Source organism: Electrophorus electricus, chromosome 23 (genome assembly GCF_013358815.1).
Source record: "Electrophorus electricus isolate fEleEle1 chromosome 23, fEleEle1.pri, whole genome shotgun sequence".
Lineage (NCBI taxonomy): Eukaryota > Metazoa > Chordata > Actinopteri > Gymnotiformes > Gymnotidae > Electrophorus > Electrophorus electricus.
In genome coordinates, this window is record NC_049557.1 from 480751 (window position 1) to 504286 (window position 23536).

Consider the following 23536-nt stretch of genomic DNA (forward strand, 5'->3'; position numbering starts at 1 on the left):
AACAAGATGCAAAAATGTTTTGCTGAGTATTTTCATTTTCATATTTTCATCTCATCATATTTAATCCCATGCAAGTTCATTATTTTGGTATATGGCTTCTTTTTAGGACTAGTGTGTAAGTTCTGGCAAAAATCTTCTTTGAATATTAAGCAGAATTTGACAGCTGAAGAATAAGAATAAGGCAGCTGAAGTAAGCTAATTAATATGTTTCTGTCTTATGCCAAAGGTGGATGTGAAGAAAGCAGAAGATGCCAAGACATATTTGACTCTGCCTGGCTCATGGGCTGAAGTGGAGGAGTATGAGAGACAGAGTGGAAAACCCATTCATCATTCAACCCTAATTCCCATCACCAAGGACAGTTTCCAGATAAGCACGCTCACTTGCTCTACAAAGCTCACGCAGAATGGTATGAAAACCTTGCTAATTTAATATCATTAGGATGTTAAATTTTTAACATCATTAGGAGACTCAGTCTGTTTGAAGGGCAGGAGTTGGAAAAAAAATGGTACCTAATGCATGAAATGGGGGACCTATCAGTGTACAAAAGGCTATGATGTATTATGCATAAGGAAATAGTCTTCAGTCTTGATTAACATTATTTTATTAGCTGTTCCAGATTGGGTGATCTAGATTAAAAGATAACCACTCCTCTGTCTAAGCAGGGTTTGAAATGGAAATTCTAAAAGTGTTTGGCAGCACCCCAGGGCTGATGTCACATTACCCCTCTTTGGGAAAGCCAGGCCTGGGGGGCATCTTGTAGGGGAGATTGTTGGGCACAGCATCACATTTTACTCACTGGGATTGTTTTCTCTCCATTGCAAGGGTACTTCATTGTGTTTTTCAGATTGGAAGGGCATCTAATGAGTTGTGTTAATCAGAAAGGCACCTGTAGGCAATATCAAGTGTATTCCATTTTGAGGAATGCATTAATGGAATGCACTAATGCAGGCACTCATTAAGACATGTTATCACATTTTCTAGATGTCACTTTAGCAATGCCTTTTCAACCACGCGTCACCAGAGTTGCCCTCGCTTGAGTCCATGAGTGTTTAACATGTACAGACTCTTCTCCTTCCTTCTCAGTGGATCTGCTGGGCCTTCTTAACTGGAGATCAAATCCTGAGAAATTAGAGGAGAATCTTCAGAGATTAATGGAGGTTGAAGGAGGAGAGATTGTTAAAGTAAGATTTTGGATTCTTGTTTGGCAACTATACTTTCTGAAAAGCCCTTTTATCTCAGATATTTTCTTCCTTTAACTTCAGTTCCTTCAGGACACACTGGATGCACTTTTTAACATCATGATGGAGACTTCTGAGAAGGATACTTATGATACTCTAGTATTCAATGCCTTGGTGAGCACAGCTATTTCTCATACTTTGACACATTGTTTTTCATATTTTATCGCTAAGTTATCAGACTGATGAAATGTTATAAGCATATTTGAGCACAGCTATTTCTCATACTTTGACACATTATTTTTCATACTTTATTGCTAAGTTAGCAGACTGATAAAATGTTATAAGCATATTTTACCTTTAGAAGTTTCCTATAGCACAGTGTCCAAGCTTATCCACAGTTTATTGGTGACCAGGAAAGTTCAGGCATCTATACTGTGATTTAGTGCAGTTTGAGGAAATGAGTGAGGACAGAAGGATAAGTCTTTTTGCTCAGTGACATAGATCAGCTGGGGAGTGTCTTCAGGTATTCAAATTAGCAGTTGACTAAAAACAACTCATACTTTCTAGTATTGGTGAATGGTGCAGTAATAACTTTACTAAGTAAACATTTCTTTTGTTCAGGTGTTTGTAATTTCGCTTATTGGGGATGTAAAATTTCAGCACTTCAACCCAGTCCTTGAGGCATACATAAACAAGCACTTCAGCGCCACGCTGGCTTACATGTAAGAGTTTTCTGACTTGATGATTCTTTTCTCTTTTTTATACCTTATTTTCAACTTGTAGTCACTCGATAGCCTTGTAGTCATTTAGTCTTCTCTCTTTCCCACTTTTTTTTCTATATATGCACTTGCATATATGCCATCACCATTATGTCTTGATGTCTCATTTTGCCACTTCTTCTCTATAGGAAGTTGACCAAAGTGTTGAATTATTACATTAGCCATGCTGAGGACCCAGTTCACTCAGAGAGGCTCTATGCTGCCCTTAAAGCCTTCAAGTACCTCTTTCGTTTTATTGCACAGTCTCGAATCCTTTATTTCAGGTGGGCCTGGTCTCATTGTGCCCAGCAATATACTGGGTTTTAATTAATGTGGTTAAATGGATTGAAAAATCTTGTTTTTTCAGTATGCATGTACACATACATTGTATGTCAAAGCATGGGGAATGTTACTTCTCAAAGGAAGAGTAGTCTCATTCTGAATTATTATTTTTTGCATTAGGATGCTTTTTGCCACAAAGTGCAGTAATATTCAGTATGTTTTTATTTGTTCCATGTATGCTCTATATGCATGTATGCAGTCAAAACGTTTCAGACTTGTGTGTAGTGAATTTTTTGCTGAATTCCATCCCTCTTAGATTTTATGGCAGTAGCGAGGATGGTGATGATTTTTTTGACTCCATTCGAACCCTTTTCCTGTCTGTTAACACTTTGATGGACCGGCCTCTGGATGAAGCTGTGAAGATAAAGGTAAGTGTGCAGCAGTGCAAAGAAGCCAAAGATAAGTAAACGCTAAACCGAAAATGTGTAATATTTTCTAAACCATCACAACTTGAAATACAAGAGGATTGTAAGGCGAAAGTTAAGGGAGTGTTAAAGCCACATGTAAGTATGGGAACCTGCATTTTTAAAGGCTGTTGGAGTTTGTTTTACAATAGAAAAAGTTCTATAATTCTTCAGTGTGTGGATTAGCCTACAGTACCATGTTGCTGATCTGTAGTTAACTGAACAGGACCCCTCATTTTTTGTTTGTTTATTTTTCTTCTTTAGGGGGCAATTCTGAAATACATTCCAGCCATCCTCAATGACATCCAGCAGGTTTTTGATCCAGTGGAGCTTAGGTAAAATTACACTGTCAGTGTCTCAGGAGCAGAATATCTGAATATCTTCAGTTTCATTATTCAGTGAGCACATTAAATAAAAGCAGATTTTTGTAAAAGCAGTCCTCACACAAGGGAAAGATGCAGTTGAAAAAAACGTTCATATGCCTTAAATGAATGTACTGATGAAAGCCTTCTTAAGCATTTTTCTAAAACATACATTTAAAGTACATCAGTTTGACACAGGTTTTCTCAAACATTTTCACTCTTATTATCTATCTTGCCCTAACAGTGTCCTGGTGGCTAAGTTTATTGAGAGTATTCCAGACACCCAGCTGGTGAGGCAGAAATTGGGGTGTATGGTGAAGATTGTGGAGGGTGACCTTTTCAAACTGCCTGGTGAGAAGCCTCTTCCCATAAAATTAAGATTTGGCAAAAATACTGCTCATTTTTTGATAATGTTTGTAACCTCTTTAACAGACTGCCGTGATGTGCTGTTACCCCTGTTCACGGACCAGCTTAGTGGTCAGTTGGATGACCATTCCAATAAGCCTGATCATGAGGGTTGCGTGCACCTCCTCAGTGCTATACTGGATATGCTGGACCGCAAAGATGTGGTATGTCTGTCAGTGGAAACCTCCCTACACATATCAAATCAATAGTTCTAACGCATTATGCAATGGTGTGATGCATAATGGTAGATGACTGTGCAATAGGTTAACCATATTGATTGACAAAAGGTACAATAGCAGTATTTTCAGCAAGAAACACCTTTTTGATTCAGTCATGTTCAGTTATGTTCATTTTATTTTCCGGTTGTACCTTTGGTTTACTTCTCAAACTCAGTGATTTTACTCTACAATACTCCATGACCATCTTTATGGATATATATTATTATATATCATCCATCAGTTCTTGTATGTCTCTGTTCTCTGTATGCTTTTTTTCCAGGGATCCATGAAGAGTCATGTGCAGTTAATTATGGAGCGACTCTTAAGGAGAGTCAACCGCACAGTCATTGGAATGAGCAGAGACTCTCCTCTAATTGTAAAGTACACTAAATATCTTAGCCAGAATACACTGGTCAGCAATGATTTGCAAACAAAAATAGTTATTTAGTATACATATGTCTTTGTGTGTAGTGTGAAAAATCAGTAGTGAGGTGGGTCTCCTCTATGGTGACAAACTACTACTGTACACTGAATGGCATAAGTGCCCTGTCATATGAAACCATATGTGATAGAAAACTTTGAAACCAGGTTCAAATTCAGCATTAAAAGTATGACAAGCTATACCTATTTTAGTTTGGGAAGCAAAAAAACATGAAACGTTATTGTTCACTGTTATTTACATCTCCAGTCAGTTACTACTGAAATTAAGCTACTTTTTCATACAGCAAGATATGCTATATTGCCAAAAAGTACTCGCTCGCATGCCTTCGCACGCATATGAATTTGAGTGACATCCCAATCTTAATCCATATGGTTTAATATGATGTCGGATTGCCGGACGGAGAAGCGTGATTCATCAATCCAGAGAACACATCTCCACTGCTCTAGAGTCCAGTCGTGGTATTCTTAACACCAGTGCATCTGACGCATTGCATTGCACTTGGTGATGTAAGGCTTGGATGCAGCTGCTCAGCAATGGATATCTATTCCATGAAGCTCTCTATGCACTGTTCTTGAGCTAATTTGAAGGCCACATGAAGTTTGGAGGTCTGTAGCGATTGAGTCCGCAGAACGTTGGCAACCTCTGCGCACTATGCGCCTCAACATCCGCTGATCCTGCTCTGTCATTTTACATGGCCTACCACTTCGTGGATGAGTTGCTGTTGTTCCCAATCGCTTCCACTTTGTTTTAATACCACTGACAGTTGACTGTGGAATTTTTAGTAGTGAGAAAATTTCACGACTGGACTGGTTGCACAGGTGGCATCTTACCACGCTGGAATTCACTCAGCTCCTGAGACGTTTGTAGCAGCAGTCTGCATGCATAGGTGCTTGGTTTTATATACCTGTAGCCATGGAATTCAATTATTTGGATTTGGCAGTATAGTGTAGTTTTATTGTTTTAGAGGAGGGAACAGTTAAGATTAAAGAACCATTAAGTTGAGTATTAATGCACACAGCAGTGATTTTCTTTTTCTTCTTCTCTTTATTCAGTGCTCTAAATAATAACAATAAAAATGTCTTATGAGCACAGGGGCATTATCTGGCTTGCATGACTGCCATTCTGAAACAGATGGAAGATGACCACTATGACTACTATATTAGCACCTTTAAAACAAGGCAGGACATCATTGTAAGTTCTCCAACCTAGATGTCATGATATAAATTGTGAAAGCCCTCTATAAGAGGTTCCTGTCCTTTTAGTTTGGCACTGCTTACTGATGTAAATGACAAATTGTCCTTAAATTAAAATTTATCTGCATGTATAATGCCAATGCAGTAAAACAAGCAGACTCACCTTTTTAAAGCATTTTTTTTTAATCTCTGTGTTTGAAAGCGTAAAGACTTATTAACTCTGAAAAATCATCATATAGTTACCTTTGCAATTCTATCTACACCTGCTAAAATCCTGGTGCAAATGCTCTCTGAAAAAAGGAAAATATCATTTAACATATGGAGTTTGTTTTACAATAGAGATCAGATATTGTCTCCTTACCAGGACTTCCTGATGGAGACTTTCATCATGTTTAAGGACTTGATGGGGAATGTATTTCCCTCAGATTGGATAATCATGAACCTCCTGCAAATGCAAGTGTTTATGCGTGCAATAAACCAGTACTCTGAAGTTCTCAATCATTATTTTTTGGATCCTGCACACTTCCATCTCCAGGTCAGTCTGTTCATGTACTGTGTTTGCAAAAAACAAACTGAGCTTATGTAGCCTCATGTTGTTCATACTGAACAATAATTTATATAATAATATATAATAATTTACAACAATGTGTAGTGGGTGAAGTTTGCTTTGCTTTTGGAATGTGCACTTTTTGTACATATTTTGCTCTTGGTTATCATACATTCAGCCTTGTAAAAAATTATTTATCTAATTATTTCATAGCTATGGAACAACTACTTTCACCTCATTGTTGCATTCCTTACCCACAAATCTTTGCAACTGGAGTCCTTCTCTCTTGAGAAGCGCAATAAGATTCTCAACAAGTGAGTTTATACTCTGTGTGTGTGTGTGTGTGTGTGTGTGTGTGTGTGTGTGTGTGTGTGTGTGTGTATTGTATTATCATTCACTGCATTTTGTTATTAGGACTGAATGGAATGCATCATTCTGAACTAGTTATTTCTAACATTTTCTTTCATAGGTATGGGGACATGAGAAAATGCATTGGATTTAGGTTACGGGATATGTGGTACAATCTTGGTAGGGAGGTTTCTTTTGTCTTTTATTGTGGAAATGTTTTTGTTTCAACAAGACAATGAAATGGAAATTCTTCTTGTCAATGTTTCTGCAATTAATACAATGTCTACTGCATGTAAAGTCTGTTCATGCTACCTTTCAAAGGTCTTGGTAGCAAGAAGTATTTTTTGGATTTTTTATATATATATATATATATATATATATAACACACACACACACACACACACACACACAAATGCCTAGTTATCTGCTTTACAGCACTTGTCCACTCAACCATAAATTGGCCTTAAGTAAGGTTTTAATTGTTATGCTGTGTAGCCTCCATAAAAAAATTGATGAAGGAATTTATGAAGGAAACAAAAGTTGTGAATATGAACATGATCTGCTTAAACAAGAACATAAATACCTTAAGGAAGAACACAACTAGATTAAGTAAGATTGCAAAAGTTAAGCATTTTAAAACTTTACATTTGTAGAAACATTCAAAAGCTTACAATAAAGAAACATGAATGTTGCATTAGCATTAAAATACAACAACAGAATTAACCAAAAATTAGTTTAAATATTTTTAAAAATAGTTTAAAAATGCTGCATTTACTTTCAGTATTTAAGATAAATTTGTGGAGTTCCTCAAATGGCCAGGAGCACTTCTGTGAGTGACCTTAAACACAGTGTTTCTGAAACATTTTCATTAATGCTTTTGTGCTGTGGCTTAATCACCAAGTGTAATTATGTTTGGCGTTAATGTTTGTGTTCCCGCTTAACTTATTTGTATTGTTTTATGCAGTCATGTTCTCGATTTTTGTGTACTTCATAAATACTGTTGTGATTTGACTCTCTGGGGCACTATACCATATATGATACTTTTATTATTATCATCTGGCAGCACTAAACAAGTAAGATTAGGAGTATTCTTAGGTGTATTGTCTTCAATTGTGTGGTTTTATGATCATCAGGTCCTCATAAGATGAAGTTTATCCCTGGAATGGTGGGGCCTATCTTGGAAGCCACTCTAGTCCCTGAGCCAGAGCTGAGGAAGGCCACTATACCCATTTTCTTTGATATGATGCAGTGTGAACACCACTTTAGTCCCAACCGAACATTCCAAAGGGTGAGTCTTCTGAGGGCACGTAATGCTGGTCTAACTCCTAGCTAGATTTGTAGCCAAGAAAACTGACAACTGAGAAAAGCCAAGACAAACACAAGTAGATCAAGCTTGACTGCTTTAACTTTCTGTAAATAGTAGTGCCAGTGGGCAGATATAAAAAGAGTGCTTACGGGCAGGTGTGCAGGCATGGTTTTTTCACCTTATTATAAATACACATTGTAGTGCATGATACAAGATGTAATGCATAGGAAACAAATATGTTGTTAAAACCAGTGATTAGATAATGAAACTAAAACATGTAAATATAAAACATATTGACATACTAGGAAAGTCAGCATTACCACATGTTATAATGGTAAGGATCTGTGCATGATTGAAGATGAAAAAAGCAGAGAGTAAACTTTTTGTTTAAATGAACATATTTAATTAAGGATGAACAAAGACTTTTTTATTGAACTGTCTCAAATATGAAAAAGATAATAATCTACTAGAAAACTGCCAGGCATATGCAATTTCTAGTCACTGTGAGGCTGGTGGCACAGCCATGTGTGTTTGTGTGTTTCTTCAGAGCAGTATATAAATCTGTGTAATGGTGGATAACAGTGTACATATGTGTTGCAGTTTGAGCATGAATTGATTACTAAGCTGGATCAAGAGGTTGAAGGAGGTCGTGGTGATGAGCAATACAAACTTCTACTGGAAAAAACGTAAGTTCTTTCTGTTTTTTTTTTATTTTTCTTTTCTATTTACCATAAATATATCATGTTAAACTATGCCTTTGTAGTCATTACGTGAATAAATAATCAATAATTAATAAATAAATACAAATCTTATTTACATAATAAATAATATTTGTATATAAACCTAATGTACATTAGGACTATGAAAGTCTACCTACAGTAGATTATCATAGTCCTAATACAAATACAACTGTATACTGCGTATGTATCTGAATGAAAACATTTTTATTAATCAATGTAGTTATTTTTTCATTTAGGTTTTTTGTTTGTTTATTTGAATGGCCTATCTGGCTAAGGCACTAATCCAGAGGAGTGTAGCGCTGAGCCCTACTGTAACCCTGCTGGAAGTTTTGTTGCAGCTTCATTGTGTCAGGGGACACAAAAAATGTAGTTAGAAGACACTTCATACTTCTTCTAGTTATACTTCTAGTTATAGTTCTCTGAGGAGTGTAAGATTTGCCTTTTTGAGCCACATAGTCATGTAGAATTGCTGAGTGTCTCACTCTACCTAAATGATCCCTACCAGCCAAACTCTGCAGCTTGTGAATTCTGCTAGTTGCAGTTCCCTGGACACTCAGCCACTGAAGAAAGTACAGTTTCTGATTTGTAGCTGTGCGCAATGTTTTGGTTTCCATTGAATGTTAGAAGTATTTATCAGTGACCATTTTTCATGCAATTTTTATGGTTAATTTTTGCCAAGGATACAAATCAATTCTGCATGATGCAGACTTGTATGGAAATATATTCTACATTCACACTTAATATTTAATCATACTTTTGTAATTTGATAAAATGCTTGGCTTTTTAAAATGTTTTTAATATAATTGGCTTTTTAAAATGTTTTTGTGCAGGCTGTTGGATCACTGCAGGCGTCACCGGTACCTGTCTCAGTCTGGTGAGGAGCTGGCTCTGCTGTTGAGCACTTTGCTGGAGAACCTGCTGGCTTACCGTACTATCACCCATGATGAGAACCCTGAACTCCGTATGAGTTGCACAGTCAATGTGCTGGTGAGTCCCACACTATTACCTCACTCTCTTAATCCACACATGCTCTGAGGGTATCTGTGACATCAGGTGAAGATATTTTAAACTGTGTTGTGACAAAATTTGGTATTTGCCCTCACACTTGTTAATTTTTCAGCATTTTTTGTTGTCTCTAGAACTTTTACAAAGAGAAAAAAAGGGAAGACATCTACATCCGGTGAGTGTGAATGGAAATAGAACAGGTGGTAGTGCCATCCTTGATGTTCTGATGCTCTGCTCCCTCTTTTCAGGTACTTATATAAACTCCGTGACCTGCACTTAGACTGTGAAAATTACACTGAGGCTGCTTATACACTGCTATTGCATGCTGAGTTGTTGGAGGTGGGCCTCTCCTTTCATCCATTATCTTAGAATCCTTACATTAGCCCTGCTTTCAGTATTGATATTTAGCTGAAATTACACCTTTGATTCTAAATGTCTTCATATTGCATTTGTAAATATGAGTATATGGTCAACTTCAGAGCTCACTAAATTTAAATGGGTTATTAAAAAAAATTATTAAAATGTGTAGTAATGTTATTTATTTTTGATTATCTTTTTGCCTCAGTCAAATTATCTTGTTGATTGTTTAGCCATGTATTTGTATTTTAAATTGCATTGTGTTTTTTTTCTAGAATCATACCTATTCTTTTAATACCTTCAATGAGTGACTTTATTTTATTTATTTATTTTTTAATATGTTGGCATATTTAGCTTTATTTATTTTTCTTGACATTTTCATTGAAAAATCTACTTGCCATACCTAAAGGTTCCTCCTTTTAACTAATTTATTATAAAAACATTTTCTGGTGGCCTTATTCTGAAATGTTGTAGTTCGCCTTGAGGAACGTGACAGATTTTGGTCATATTTTTCTTCTCTCAACAGTGGTCAGAGAAGCTCTGTGCTCCCCACCTAATACCACGTGGAGCTCTGGGAGCTCCTGCATGTACCCAACAGGAACTGAAAGAGAGGCTCTTCCAGGAGATTATATGCTACCTGGACAAGGGCAAAGTGAGTTTCTAACACATACTAAAATAAATATATTCCATTGCCACACACTCAATGCCAAAATAAGGCGCCATTTTATGTCATTTATTTTTGTAATTTTTTACTATTTTCATTGTGAAAGCTAATATTCTGTGACTTGAGGGATTTTTGGGTGAATGGATCCAACACAAGGCACTAGAACCCATAATTCATTATTCTAAGTTACAGTACATGTTAATGCATTTACTGTTTGCATGTTTATGTATAGATGTGGGAGAAGGCCATTGAGATGAGCAAGCAGCTTGGCAAGATGCATGAGAATCAAATCTTTGACTTTATGGAGCTCAGTCATCTTCTGGTAAGACATAAAAAAAATAAAACAAAAGCCTTCACTTATATATATATATATATATATATATATATATTTTTTTTTTTTTTTTTAATTTTACCCTTTCATTTTAACCTTAAAAAAGTAACACGTTACACAAGATCAAAAAAGATGTTAAAAAGAAAAAAAGATGTTAAATGCATCAGACTAGAGAAAGTGAAGTTCACACCATGTAATTATTTCCATTACTTGAATTCTAAACCTATTTTTGTAAGTAAGTTTTTTTATTTGGTAACTAACATTTTGTAATTATTTTAGTTTTCTCTTCATGCTTGGGTAATGCTTATTCAAACAGATCAGAGCTAAAGTGGAATTCTAGGGTGAACAATGTAACTCTGGAATTAGCTCGGTTATTATGGGCTTAACAGTGTTAACCAGCCATTCGGCAACTTCATATCTTGCGAGGTTATTCACCTTTTCTTGGTAGGTTATAACTTAATCTCAGTTAAATTATGCTCCACAGCAACATGCTCTGGGAAAGAGCAGTAACCAGGAGTTTTTTTTTTTAAAACAAATTCAATTCAAGACAAAATGTCAAATGACTTTTGCATAAATCCACCCTGCTCCATTGTTTTTCTCCAAAATGGATACTGTTTTTAGATTCAGGCTAATGACTAACTAATGCAGGCTAAATAATGATGATGATAAATAATAATTCTAACACTCTAACTGTTCCTTTCTTTGAAGATAAATGCTTCATGATTTAATTCACCTTGATTGCTGACAATTTAAAATGTATAGATTTGACTCACAAAAAATACAAATCATTGTCTAGATGAAAAGTTCAAAAAGATCAGTTAATGCCCATTGAAGAATTTATTTCAAATAAAGAAATAAGATAAGATAACATGGCTGAAATTTGCAATTAGTAAAGAAACACATTCAAGCAATTTTGCCTGAATGCTGGCACTATTTCATTTGTATGCCATAGTTAGACTTGCTCTTTTTAATAGACAGTTTGACCTGTAAAGGGCACACTCACAGAGAGAGATTTTAATGCACACTACAAAATCAACATAACACTATATATATATATATATATATATATATATATACACACACACACACACACACACACACACACACACACACACACACACACACACTTTGAGATGGGCCGTCTCTCTCTTTCTTCTCTCATTCTTCTCTGACAAAACGTTGTTTCTCCCTAAACTCTGTGTACTTTACTTCAGTGCTGAATATCTCTACATCTCTTACTACAGTAAACTGCAGTTACTCACCTAGAATCTTCTTCTGATTTTTTACATATATATTCCAGAGTGTATCTATAGTGTAAAAAATGTTGAAAACGTTTATGTTGTATGCAAGGTTTCCAAAGAAATAAAACATTTCAGACAGACATTTCATTTCATCAGCTATGTAAGTGAAGTACTTCTGAAGCTCTATGAGGTCAAACATAAACCGATTGCACCTTTTGAAGGTTACAAAGCACTTTTCTTGCACAGCTGATGAAGGATCTTTGAAACCTATTTCCTGTTTCTTTAAAAACCTTTTGTAATATGCTGCAATTTTACCACTGTCCTCATTGATGTGTTGCTGAAATGTGCCTCTTACTGATCCAGCCAGGGGCCCGTTCATCAAGAGTCACTCTTGTCTCAGCAGTCCATAAAACCTTTGAAAAATCTGTTTTCAGATTTCCTGGCCCAGTCTTGACATTTCACCTTATGTGTCTTGTTGAGTGGTAGTCAGGTTTCAGCCTTCCTTACTTTGGCCAAGTCTATGCGTACTGAGCACCTTGTACTTCTGGGCACTCCAGGTAGGTTTCAGTTCTGGAATCAGCACTGGAGGATAATGGGTTCCTGGTCGCATCACGTTTGCTTCTTCTTTAACAATTAATTTGCATTTTTTTTTTCTCAACATGTTTTTTGTGACCCTGTTGACTATTTGCAACAAAACTATGGTTTTGACTATGGTTGACTATCATTCTGTGATTATACCACAATAGCTTAGGAATTTTAAGAGTGTTGCATCCCTCTGAAATACTTTTTACACTTTTTAACTTTTCAGAGTCAATTAAATCTTTTTTTTTTTGGCCAATTTTGCCTGAGGAAAAGAAGATGCCTAATAATTATGCACACCTTGATATAGGTTGTTGATCTCCTTAGGCCATACCCTCCAACATTACACAAATCCGCATCACCTGATATGCTTAAATCCAGTAAGCAACCAAGTTTATACAGCTTGGAGTTGGAAAATATGCATAAAAAGGATATGGTCAAAATATTCCCAAAATACATGTGCTCCCTGGGAATTGAACCCATCACCTTGGCGTTATTAGTACCATGCTCTACTTGATCAGATTTGGCCCATTGTCTAACACAGTAGTAAAATGAGCTACAGTACAGTAGCAGTTACACACTGCTTAGATGCCATTGGGGACTGATGCATCATTTAGTCAAACATCAGCTCTAGTCAGACCAGATGGTGCATGTCTGGTAACTAATCTTTTGGTTATTCAAACTTTGCACACATTTAAATAACAGTTCACATTAGTTTTTGCCTGATGTATACTTTTTTCTACAAAGAAAAAAAGTAGCAAAATATAGCAAATTAGTAATTTCTTAGTTTAAGAACTTGTTTTTGTTGTTTCAACTTCATTTTCTGAACATGTTTTTACAGAAACAGCAAGCACAGTTTTATGAGAACATCATGCATGCTATGAGGCCTCAGCCTGAGTACTTTGCAGTGGGTTACTATGGCCAGAGCTTCCCCTCTTTTCTCAGGGTAAGTGGCTCAATTACAAGCTGATATCATTATTCATTTTCTGTGGAAATCCACAAATTATTTTTGTTTTATAGACATGATGCAATGAATCAAAACCATTAAATAGCATAATTTGTTTTATTCATATTAAAGTATTGCTATTTTCAGGCTAGCACACATAATCAGAAACTTTCGCTGTTGCCATCTTCCATGTATTGCAGTAATGTAACTAGACCCAATAATCCTCTGGCCACTAACTTCCTGATATCGCCACGTTTAATATGTAATGTAATTAATTGTTAGACACAGCTGCTATATATAGTTGGAGACATTTGTTCTGAGATTTATTTGTATATTTTGATTTCTAACTCGTGGTAAGTCCTTGTGGTAATGTTAAACATGTTAAGGAACATTTTACTGACTACAGTGAAACATGAATTTAAAAAATAGCATTAAATAAATAAATACAGACCACCTTCAACCTAGCAGTAACCCTGACACAGTACTTCTGTGCTTTACACACTCTTTATTCAACACCTACAACCATGTCACTACTGTTTTGAAAATGGTCTACCAACCAACTACTATAAAACACCCAGTCAGCAGTTGACTTGTCAAAAATTAACCAGACATGAACAGGGCAGATGATGGCTGATATTTCATGTATGTGCATAAAGTGTGCATAATAAAAGTGTGCCAGCCAGTGTAAGGATGCAAGGTATGTGTTTCTAAATTTCCTGGTGAGACTGTACACCCAAGCCTAGGAAACAACCAAACACTGTGTTCCCAAGTAAGTTCAGTTAATTATTATTCATTTAATTATTTTGACCTTAGAAAATAGTAGGGAAACATGTAAACTAATAAGTAATTATAGTTATGTAGGGATTATGTAGGGATTACAGGTAACAACAAAGCAAATACAATTCCAATTACAATGTTTTTAAATCATGGAGTGCCACATTGTCATAAATAGTCCAGGATCACAGCATACAGTGGCTTTGCTCTTTTAATCTTTGTTTTTTTTAATTAGTTATTTTGCTTTAAGGCACCCACAGTACGTTATATTTAAATTTCCTAATTTAAAACTGACAAAATGTTTTTGATATCTCTGTTGGCAACCCTGTTTCATGGTTTTCCTATTTTAGAACAAGATGTTCATCTACCGTGGGAAGGAGTATGAATGGCTAGAAGACTTCAGCTTGAAGTTACTCTCTCAGTTTCCCAATGCAGTCAGGATGACCAGCACAGCAGCCCCTGGTGACAACATATGCAACTCAGCTGGGCAACGTATCCTACACTAACACTGTATTCCTTTGTGTTTTGAGTTTGAATCTATGGACATTTTAGCAAATTTTTCAAAGGGCATTTGTTAGACTTCATTTGCACATTAAATGCCTGACATTGATATTTATTGGAACTATTAATTAGCTAATGTAATACTTCTTGATTGACCATTGTGGGGTCTTTGTCAACATGTAGCCAATTGAAACTGAATATTTTTATATAACCCTTTACTTAAACATTGCAGATATCCAGTGCTTTACTGTCAAGCCTGTCCTCAGCTTACCACCACAGTTCAAGGACAAGGGGGTTCCAGAACAAATCCTTAAGTATTGTACCACATAAAAAAATCTAATGATCAAAATCTTTGAAAAACTCAATGTAGAATACTGGTACTTGCATTTTACGCTAAACCTTTTTCCTTGCTGTCCTTCCCAGTTACTACAGGACAAATCAGGTAGACCATTTCCAGTACTCTAGACCATTCAGAAAAGGTGAAAGAATTCCAGAAAATGAGTTTGCTGTAAGTTATTAAGACATTTACATTCCACTAAGTGCAGCTAGACATATGTTTTTTTACCAAATACTTTCTAAATAAGAATTCCCGGTAATAAGAATTCAGTTCATGCTATATAATTACATGTAATTACTTGATTAAAGTGAAAAGTTACCACCCTCAACAAGGAACAATTCACAGGCAGTAGTCTACTACTGAATATCATACAGAAATCACTGTTTGTTATTTATTTTATGTATTTTTTAAAAACTTGCCTCATAGACGATGTGGATTGAAAGGACCACATACATCACAGCCTACTGCTTTCCAGGAATACTTAAATGGTTTGAAGTGAAATCTATGTCAGTGGTGAGTGTGGTGAACATGTCTCACAAAATGTCCTCCTCCGATTCTTCAAGTGGCCTTATTATGAAGTGTTAATGATTAATTCCAAAGTTAAATGAACTGTATCATTATCAGGATGAGATCAGTCCACTGCAGAATGCAATAGAAACCATGGAGTTGGCTAACGAGAAGCTGAGTAATCTTGTGCAGCAACAGGCTTGTGACCACACTCTCAGTGTACACCCTCTGTCCATGATGCTCAGTGGCATTGTGGACCCAGCCGTCATGGGTGGTTCCTCGAACTACGAGAAGGTCAGGCCTTTTAATTCAAATTCAAGATGTTTCTAAGAATATTACATAATTTAAATGTTTGTTTTTTTCAGTATATATTGCATATGGGTTGGTACTTTCTGTTTAGCCATATTTATAGCCCTCTAATGTTTTCTCCACAGGCATTTTTCACTGAGGCTTATATGCAGCAGCACCCTGAGGATCTAGAGCGCATTGAAGTGCTCAAGCACCTTATTGCTTTACAGGTCCTTTTTTTTTGTTTAGACCTCTTTGCAAATTAAATTGAAACAGCACATGCATGCTGAATGTCCAGTTTATTAGAAACACATTATTTAGTCTTTAGAACAGCATATATTCACCTGGGTTTGTATGCTGGAAATGTGCAGTTACTACAAAATGGAGAGCTCAACTTGCCCTTTTAGCCTCATCTCCAAAGATGGGTGATAAGGCTGTGATCCAAGAACTGTGCATGAATAAAAAGTAATACAAGTTCACTGTATATTAAAATTCCCATCTCTCAGATCCCACTGTTGGATAAGGGAATACAAATCCATGGAGAAAAATCCACAGAACAGCTGAAGCCTCTTCACAACCGCCTTGTCACTTGCTTTCAGGAGTTGAGGGAGAAGGTGCAAAAGCAGTATGGCGTCATTACTCTGGTCAGTGCAGTTGGAGTCAACACCCCAAATATCAGAGATTTGATTACATCTATATTATTATATCCTGTTATTTTCCCACATATAGATTATTATGTTCATTTTCAGTCTAAATGTTCTCAGTAATTTCTCTTGTATAAACCTTGAGTACCTGGCTGCTTGAAATACCATTCTTGTATTAACTCGAATTACTATTTGGAGAGTAGCTATTTGTGTGGTAATAATGTACATGTTTTAATGTAGTACAAAAAAAGAATATTTAAAACTGAACTAAACAAAAAGATTTTTGCAGAGGCATCTGTTTAATTCACAGAAAGTTGCATCCACATGTCTTCATTAATCTGCCTAGATGTTTACTATGTATATCTATGGTATGTCTACATGTGCTGTGTCTGTCTCTATATCGATGGCTTCAGCCATGCTCTCTGACAGAAAAGAAGAAAAGCCGTGTGGGATCAGTGGTGATGCCTTACATCATGTCCTCTACGCTGAGACGCATGTCCACCATCTCCATGTCTTCTAACTCCATGTTGTCTAATGCCTCCTCAAGCCTCTCTAGTACTTCTGGGTCTTCTGAGGGCAACTCTTACAGAGCTGGTTCCCAGGAGTATGTAAACCACATTAGTCCCACTGTTGTCACCAACAGCTCTACTCCCCCCCCAAAAAAATCAAGCATGTTTTGTTACTTTGAAAAATCAGTTTTGAAACCATCACTGAATGTTATCATGTGCTTTAAGTTGTACTGTCATCTTTTTCTTTAATCCAGTTTTTGAAATCCCATGCTTCTCTTGAACTATAGGGCATTAACATATTGATTATTCTCTATTTTTTAATAGCAATATTTTCAGTAATCTTCAGTTTTCATTATTTAATATGAAAAGAAAAACACACGTATGCACAAACTATAAAGAACAGTACAGTGAATTCTAGCAGTGACAGAACAATTTGGAATGTAGAACTTCAGAAATTCAGTATATGTATTTTATCTTCATCACTAGCATAGTATAATTATTGTATTATTATTGTATAACATCAATTATAATGATGATGATGATGATATTATTGTTAATAATAATAATAATAATAATAATAATAATAACTACTAATAATAATAACTTTTTCCACGTTAATGATAGGAGAACATCGGTTCTGTCCGGCTGTGAGGAGGATAATCGAATCAGCAAAAAGAACAGGAAAGAATGGAGTATGAGCAAGTCTCAGGTCCTCTGTGAAAGACCAATAGACACAAATGAGGTGCCTCCTGTTTGCCTCCCATATAGTCACTTTATAAGACAAAATTTACAAAAACCTGTTGCTATAATCCTCACTTATAATGTACGTTGTACTGTTTGCCAATGATTTCATATTGGTGCAATCACTGAGATGTTGAAATATTTTTGCAATTATTTTAATTCCCACTAATTAATATAGAATCAGAAATGTTTTCAGTCAATACATTTTTAAAGGACATTTACAATTGTAACGTGTGGTGGCCCGAGTGCCACAGGGCGAGGGGCAGGACACACAGACTCCAGCGACTGGGACGTACATTTATTTACAGATACACATGGAACACTCACAAGCATTACAAACGTCAATACGAACATGAAACGATTGACGGTAAACAAACACGAACACAGTTAACAATATCGAAAACGTAACATTACCACGAAACATCAACACGTTACATCCACACGCTATGTCAACAATAACCAACACATTGCACTCTTTGCCACGGGTTTATATACATTTAGCCAGATGAGGTGCAAGTGTGTGCAGGTGTGGTTACAAATAGAACAGCCCTCCCACTCTACGTGGCGGGCCCAACCACAGGACTCGGGAGGCGAGCGTTCCGTGGCAACAATGTGTGCATGTGTGTATTTGTGTGCACGCCTTTGTAAGGAGGTGAAATGTATATAGGCAGTTACATGAAAAAAGCTAATGGTAGATTCTTTCATATTCAAAACAAATGTGCACATTAGCTTTTTACTAAAAGAAACGAACATTAATTGAAAAGAAGTTAATATCCACATTGGCTTTCCATATGAAATATGCTAATGTGGGCATTTGCTTCTTTCTAGCTTGTGACATAAACTCCTAACTATATAAGGACAGGTCTTTTACAGTGAAATTGATAGATGGCAGTTTTAACCTTGAGATGCAAAATCATATTGCTGCTTAAACTAAAGTTTTGTGCAGTGTCATTAATCTTCATATACACGTGAACATGTTTGTGTTTGCATGTATACATACAGAGTTCCCCTAAGAAGCAGCAGAGGCCTAAGAGTTTGACTATCGGGGATCGACGACTTGCACTGTCTTTGTTTCATGGAGAGCCTGCTAATTTCAGCCTGCACAACCCTCTTAGCCCCCTGCCTGCCTCTCCTCACACCCCTCGGAGCTCTAGTGAGTGGAAACACTTCAGTGCATGAGGAAATGAACATTAGGGCTGCACGATTAATCGTATATTTGTTGTTATCTCGATATGAGTTTTCACAATAATAACATCGTAAAGGACCAATGATAGCATGACAAAAGTTGTGAATAACAGCTCCACTCAAATTGCATTACATGAGCATTACACAGTAACAGAGTGAGCACTTTACAATGCATAATATGGGCATACTATATATTTAGGTTGGAGCCAGAGTGAGACAGAGAGGTCCATAGTAAAGTCAACCTAGCTGGTTTCCCAAGGAAAAATTAGAGCATTTTCAGGCCAAGTGCTGAAAATGCACAGAGGAGTGAAGATCTAGTCGAATTGCTACAAAAAGGGGAGACATATCTGTAGTTTGGAAACACTTGGAAACGCATCCTGAGCCCTTTTAGCTATTGTCAAAGGGAACAAGATAAACAACTAGATAAAGTTAGTACAACTTGGTACAACCACAGAGTGTTCAGCAATAACATCTGAAAGCATGATTAGATCTACCTCTCACTGTGTTGTAAAACGATTAATTACTCAAAGCTGTAAAAGGATGCCACCATTGGGCTCCTGGTATCATAAAGAACCAATGATGCCACATATAACGTGGCTAAAGATATGATGCCATTTACAATGGTTCACAAAAGTACCCTTTATGCCCATATTAAATAAGATGAATAAACAATATTGGATTCAACCATGAAAGCATTTCTCCAATGTTGCAAACATGTACTAAAGCAAATGGAATTATTTGACTTTTTTGTTTTTTTAGATTAGTTATGTTATTTCTTTGATGTAATGTTAAGCTTATAGAGTTTGCACTAATGCCCAAAAAAGTATATTTTACTTGTCTTATATTATTTACTTATATGCATTTGTCATATTGGTTATTCAGGGAATACATCATTAGACTGCACAAATGTTTGCTATATAATAATTTGAACAATTGTGTAATATAAAGAGATTTATTGCTGAATAGTCCTGCAAAATAGTCTTTAACATAGTAAAACAATCTATTCCTTTCATGTTTTGAATGTGCAACTGTTCAGATATGCACTGAAATTCTCTATTTTAATCATAATATACCATGTTTCTCATCAGTATCAAGATGATCATGCATCACATTTTTTGTCCATATCATGTACCCTAACTGAACATGATCATTTTTGTAGGTTATTCATCTTTGTTGAGTAACCACAGTGCCAACACTTCTGACAACTCAACCACACCTCCACCAATGCCCCCCAAAAAGCATCCATATGAGGGTGACCATGCTCTTAACCCCTATGAGGTAAGAGGTTAAAAGGGTGCTGCCTATTTGGGGCTGTCCTAGCCTTCCCCCTCGTGCACTGTCATCACATCAGTTCTACTTCATCTCACAATTATTTCGTATTAAATATAAATAGCATTTTAAAACCAGCCCCAATTTGTTATGTTTTATCCATAGTTTACCTCTCTGTCACCACTGAAGGTGGACTGTAAGCCTCCACCTCCACCACCTAAAACTCGCAAGTCCATGTTTCCCACTCAGGAATACAATCCACAGTGAAAAAGTTGACACATTATACTGCCTTAGTGCACATGTGTGTAAATATGTTAGTTAAAAGAATGGGACTCTGGCCTCTAGTGTGTTATTTTAAATGATCTCCACACATTTTCAAGCAAAAGTTGGTGCGTGCTTTCTACTGTTTTTTTTTTTTTTTTTTTTTTTTTTTTTTTTTTTTTTTTTCAGTTGAGCGAGTGGTTTGCATATGGTTGGTCTAGTGTTAAGACTTCTTGTTAAATAACATTGCCTAATAGTTGGTTAGAAGTTGCAGTAATTTTTAGGTGAAACTCAATGTATGTTTAGTACTGGGGAGTGTAATTATTTTGTTTTTGGACAATCCTGTGAGCAAATCTCAACAATGACCTCCTCTGTAAATATTCTTAAGCAAGAAACTGCAGTGATCATTTGATTGTTTATAAATATTACATTTTACAGTGAATGGTCAAAACATCACACGAAAAGACTGACTGAAATCCTAAATTAAAATTTTTCAAAATAAATTTTCTTGTGATAAACATACTGTCTATGTAATTGTTGTTTCCTTGTACATATGTGGCAGAAACAAATGTTTAAAGAAAAAAATTGTCAAAAAAAGCATTGCCATATTTAAATGCATATTTAAAAGTGTAAAATTGTATTTAATAAGATTAATGGTGGTGGGAAGCCAAGATTCATTGGATAGCATACATGCTCTTAAATTTGGAACTCATTTTGTTAACCAAAGTCAAATTTTGATCAAAACACATAAGCATTGGCAAGATAAAATGTTCAGTCTGCATCCATTGTTTGTTTAATCCTAATACGCATGTTAAATCTGCTTTAATTTCTCAATTTAAAATTCTAATGATCACTGCATTAATGTATTTTGCTAATTTTGTTTTTGTGACATTTTTGTAATGTTTAATTCCTGAAAATAATATGGTGCGATATAGGTGCACTCCTATATTTCTTCAGAAAGTTTTTGTACATGTTTTTATAATGATACAAATTTGGCATTAAGTGTAATAGTACCATACTAATATTAGAGGGTACTTCTGTTGAGCCTTGTTGAGCCAAATTCTATGGTCTTCTGGGGGGTTAAATGTATCTCAGCTTTGAAAATTCTTTGATGAGCAGAATAATGAAAAAGAGCACACAGTATATGAACTGTTCAGAGGAAATCTGGAACTGTGACTCAGAAGTTCTGCATCTTATTGCCTAGACATGCTACTCATAGAATGCTTATTTTCCTTTCTATGGTATACATAGCATCAATAGCCTTGATCTGTTTCACTATAGGCTTGTTTAGTGTCTATGATGTACATTAGTCTGAATCTTATTATTCAAAGCAATTAATAATTTGAGTCTACTCATGCACGTGCAAACTGAAATATAGAGATGAGATAACTAGGAAAAGAGACATTTTCATAGATTTTATGCCATTAGTTTATTTCGATTACAATTTGTACTTTTTTCTCACTTTTTAGCATATCTTATGCACATCCTGAGTGTTAATCTGTAACATATCCAAAGCACAGTTAATAGAGATTGACTACTTAAATGGTTAACTCTTACTTTTGGGAAAATAATTTTTAGGTTGTTCTCTTCAACTTAGTAGTTTTACTTGTTAAAATGCATTTTTTATTATATTGCAATTATTTATTTTGTATAAAACACCCTATTAGGAGAGCATAGATAAAGTATCCTATAACAACAGACAATAGCCTATAACAATAAACAGATAAAATAGACAAAGTAGCCTAAATGACACGGTTTGAACTGGATGACTGGAAGATATTTTAACATAGCCTATATGTCTAGTCTATAAATGAGATGAATATGACCTGTACAGTGAGTGACAAACCTGAAATAGGGTTAGTAGTATTACATAAGATGACACAGGATACATAGATTGCTGAATGAAACCACCGGTTACATTTTCTCACTTAATTGAACAAAATTGAATTTAGTGGTGAATGAAAGTTACACTTCCAGGAATCTAAATGTTTTATGAATTCTGTATGTAATCACTGATAATATTACTGCTCTTGTCTCAAAGACTAATAAAAGACTATAAAATAATAATAAAATAAGCAGCATACCTCAAACAGGGTCCCCTGACACAACTATATTATTCTAAATTCTTGTGCTTGTTACCACTTTGTCATTTATTACTTTTCAGGTATTCCCATACAATTCAAAGCAGGGTACACCTCCAAAAAAGGTTATACCAGAAAAGAAACTCCTTCTAGAAGCTATTCTTTCCATACATAAGCACACTCCGCTGACTGTGGTATAAATTGTGGAGAAAATAATGCTTAAACTCATTGTGTTTTGGATTGACTATAAATATCTCCAATCAGAAAACGAAGGAACACTACTACCATGGTGAGGTTCATCCTAATCATCTGCCTAATCATCATTTAGAACATGAATGTCATTGGTGCTTTCCTTCATGTGGAAAAGGTGAATAGCCAGGTGGTATGAGTTGGATATACTGAATTTCATCATCAATGTGCCTGGAACAATATCGGCAAAGACTACCAGGTAGATAATGTAGCTTTGTTCAACCTTCCCCTTTCCATTACTGCTGTTGTCAAATCCCAAGACATTTAGCAGTGACAGACAACTGTTGAATGCACACAAGAAAATGACAAACACCACAGTGAGAACATATTTTAGGATAGATCTGTGTGATCCGCATGATCACAATCTTTGTATTGGAGAAAAAGGTAAGGAAAGCAGTAGTCCATATGATTGAGAACTTTAATGAGTAATCTATCACCAATAGAATGGAGAGTACAGGGATACATGATTAAACAAAAACACACAAAGGCAAACAGGAAGTAGGCTAAAACAAAAGATGCTAGCAAAAACTCGGGGCTAAGAAATATGAAAGGTAGAATAAACAAAGGCACAGAGTACAAAGGAACATAACCATATAAAATAGTCAATGAACAGCCAAAACTAAGGGAACAAAGCAGGGTTTAAATACAATCAACTAAACGAGGGACAGGTGTTGAAAATCAAACAAGTGGAGGAGAAAACAACACTATGGAATGGAACTAATAAACACAAGAACAGGGAAAACACGGAACACGGAAGCTGGGAGGGACTGATTGTGACAACTGTGTTATACATACAATTTATATCCACCTCCAGCATGGACAT

General features: G+C 35.8%; 2 protein-coding genes across 4 annotated transcripts in view; one reads left to right on the top strand and one right to left on the bottom strand.

The window, feature by feature from the left end:
• The window catches only part of dock5 (dedicator of cytokinesis 5), a 39245-nt gene extending 18694 nt beyond the window's left edge, over positions 1-20551 (top strand). The window contains exons 18-52 of one of the 3 annotated variants that reach the window (XM_027029156.2): positions 227-407; positions 1085-1182; positions 1264-1353; positions 1801-1901; positions 2087-2221; positions 2536-2647; positions 2948-3018; positions 3290-3396; positions 3478-3614; positions 3949-4044; positions 5203-5301; positions 5668-5838; positions 6064-6164; positions 6320-6378; positions 7332-7486; positions 8105-8190; positions 9075-9231; positions 9384-9424; positions 9498-9588; positions 10133-10258; positions 10503-10592; positions 13263-13367; positions 14492-14633; positions 14875-14956; positions 15066-15150; positions 15406-15492; positions 15604-15780; positions 15921-16004; positions 16281-16418; positions 16832-17021; positions 17524-17678; positions 18318-18320; positions 18683-18821; positions 20013-20131; positions 20288-20551. In XM_027029156.2, the coding sequence (XP_026884957.2) occupies positions 227-407; positions 1085-1182; positions 1264-1353; positions 1801-1901; positions 2087-2221; positions 2536-2647; positions 2948-3018; positions 3290-3396; positions 3478-3614; positions 3949-4044; positions 5203-5301; positions 5668-5838; positions 6064-6164; positions 6320-6378; positions 7332-7486; positions 8105-8190; positions 9075-9231; positions 9384-9424; positions 9498-9588; positions 10133-10258; positions 10503-10592; positions 13263-13367; positions 14492-14633; positions 14875-14956; positions 15066-15150; positions 15406-15492; positions 15604-15780; positions 15921-16004; positions 16281-16418; positions 16832-17021; positions 17524-17678; positions 18318-18320; positions 18683-18821; positions 20013-20131; positions 20288-20389 (3912 nt within the window). In that variant the 3' untranslated portion in view covers positions 20390-20551. Of the gene's footprint in view, positions 1-226; positions 408-1084; positions 1183-1263; positions 1354-1800; positions 1902-2086; positions 2222-2535; positions 2648-2947; positions 3019-3289; positions 3397-3477; positions 3615-3948; positions 4045-5202; positions 5302-5667; positions 5839-6063; positions 6165-6319; positions 6379-7331; positions 7487-8104; positions 8191-9074; positions 9232-9383; positions 9425-9497; positions 9589-10132; positions 10259-10502; positions 10593-13262; positions 13368-14491; positions 14634-14874; positions 14957-15065; positions 15151-15405; positions 15493-15603; positions 15781-15920; positions 16005-16280; positions 16419-16831; positions 17040-17523; positions 17679-18317; positions 18321-18670; positions 18822-20012; positions 20132-20287 lie in introns of all 3 variants that reach the window. The other 2 variants (XM_027029154.2, XM_027029155.2) reach the window with 2 other exon arrangements.
• Positions 20552-22536: 1985 nt separating this feature from the next.
• LOC113589468 lies at positions 22537-23177 on the bottom strand (the record flags this gene model as incomplete). Its single annotated transcript, XM_035522200.1, is given in 6 exon segments — positions 22537-22589; positions 22592-22645; positions 22648-22704; positions 22707-22779; positions 22781-23060; positions 23062-23177. Coding segments are annotated over 6 exon segments (633 nt in total), but the record flags the coding sequence as incomplete, so codon positions are not given.
• Positions 23178-23536: the final 359 nt, after the last annotated feature.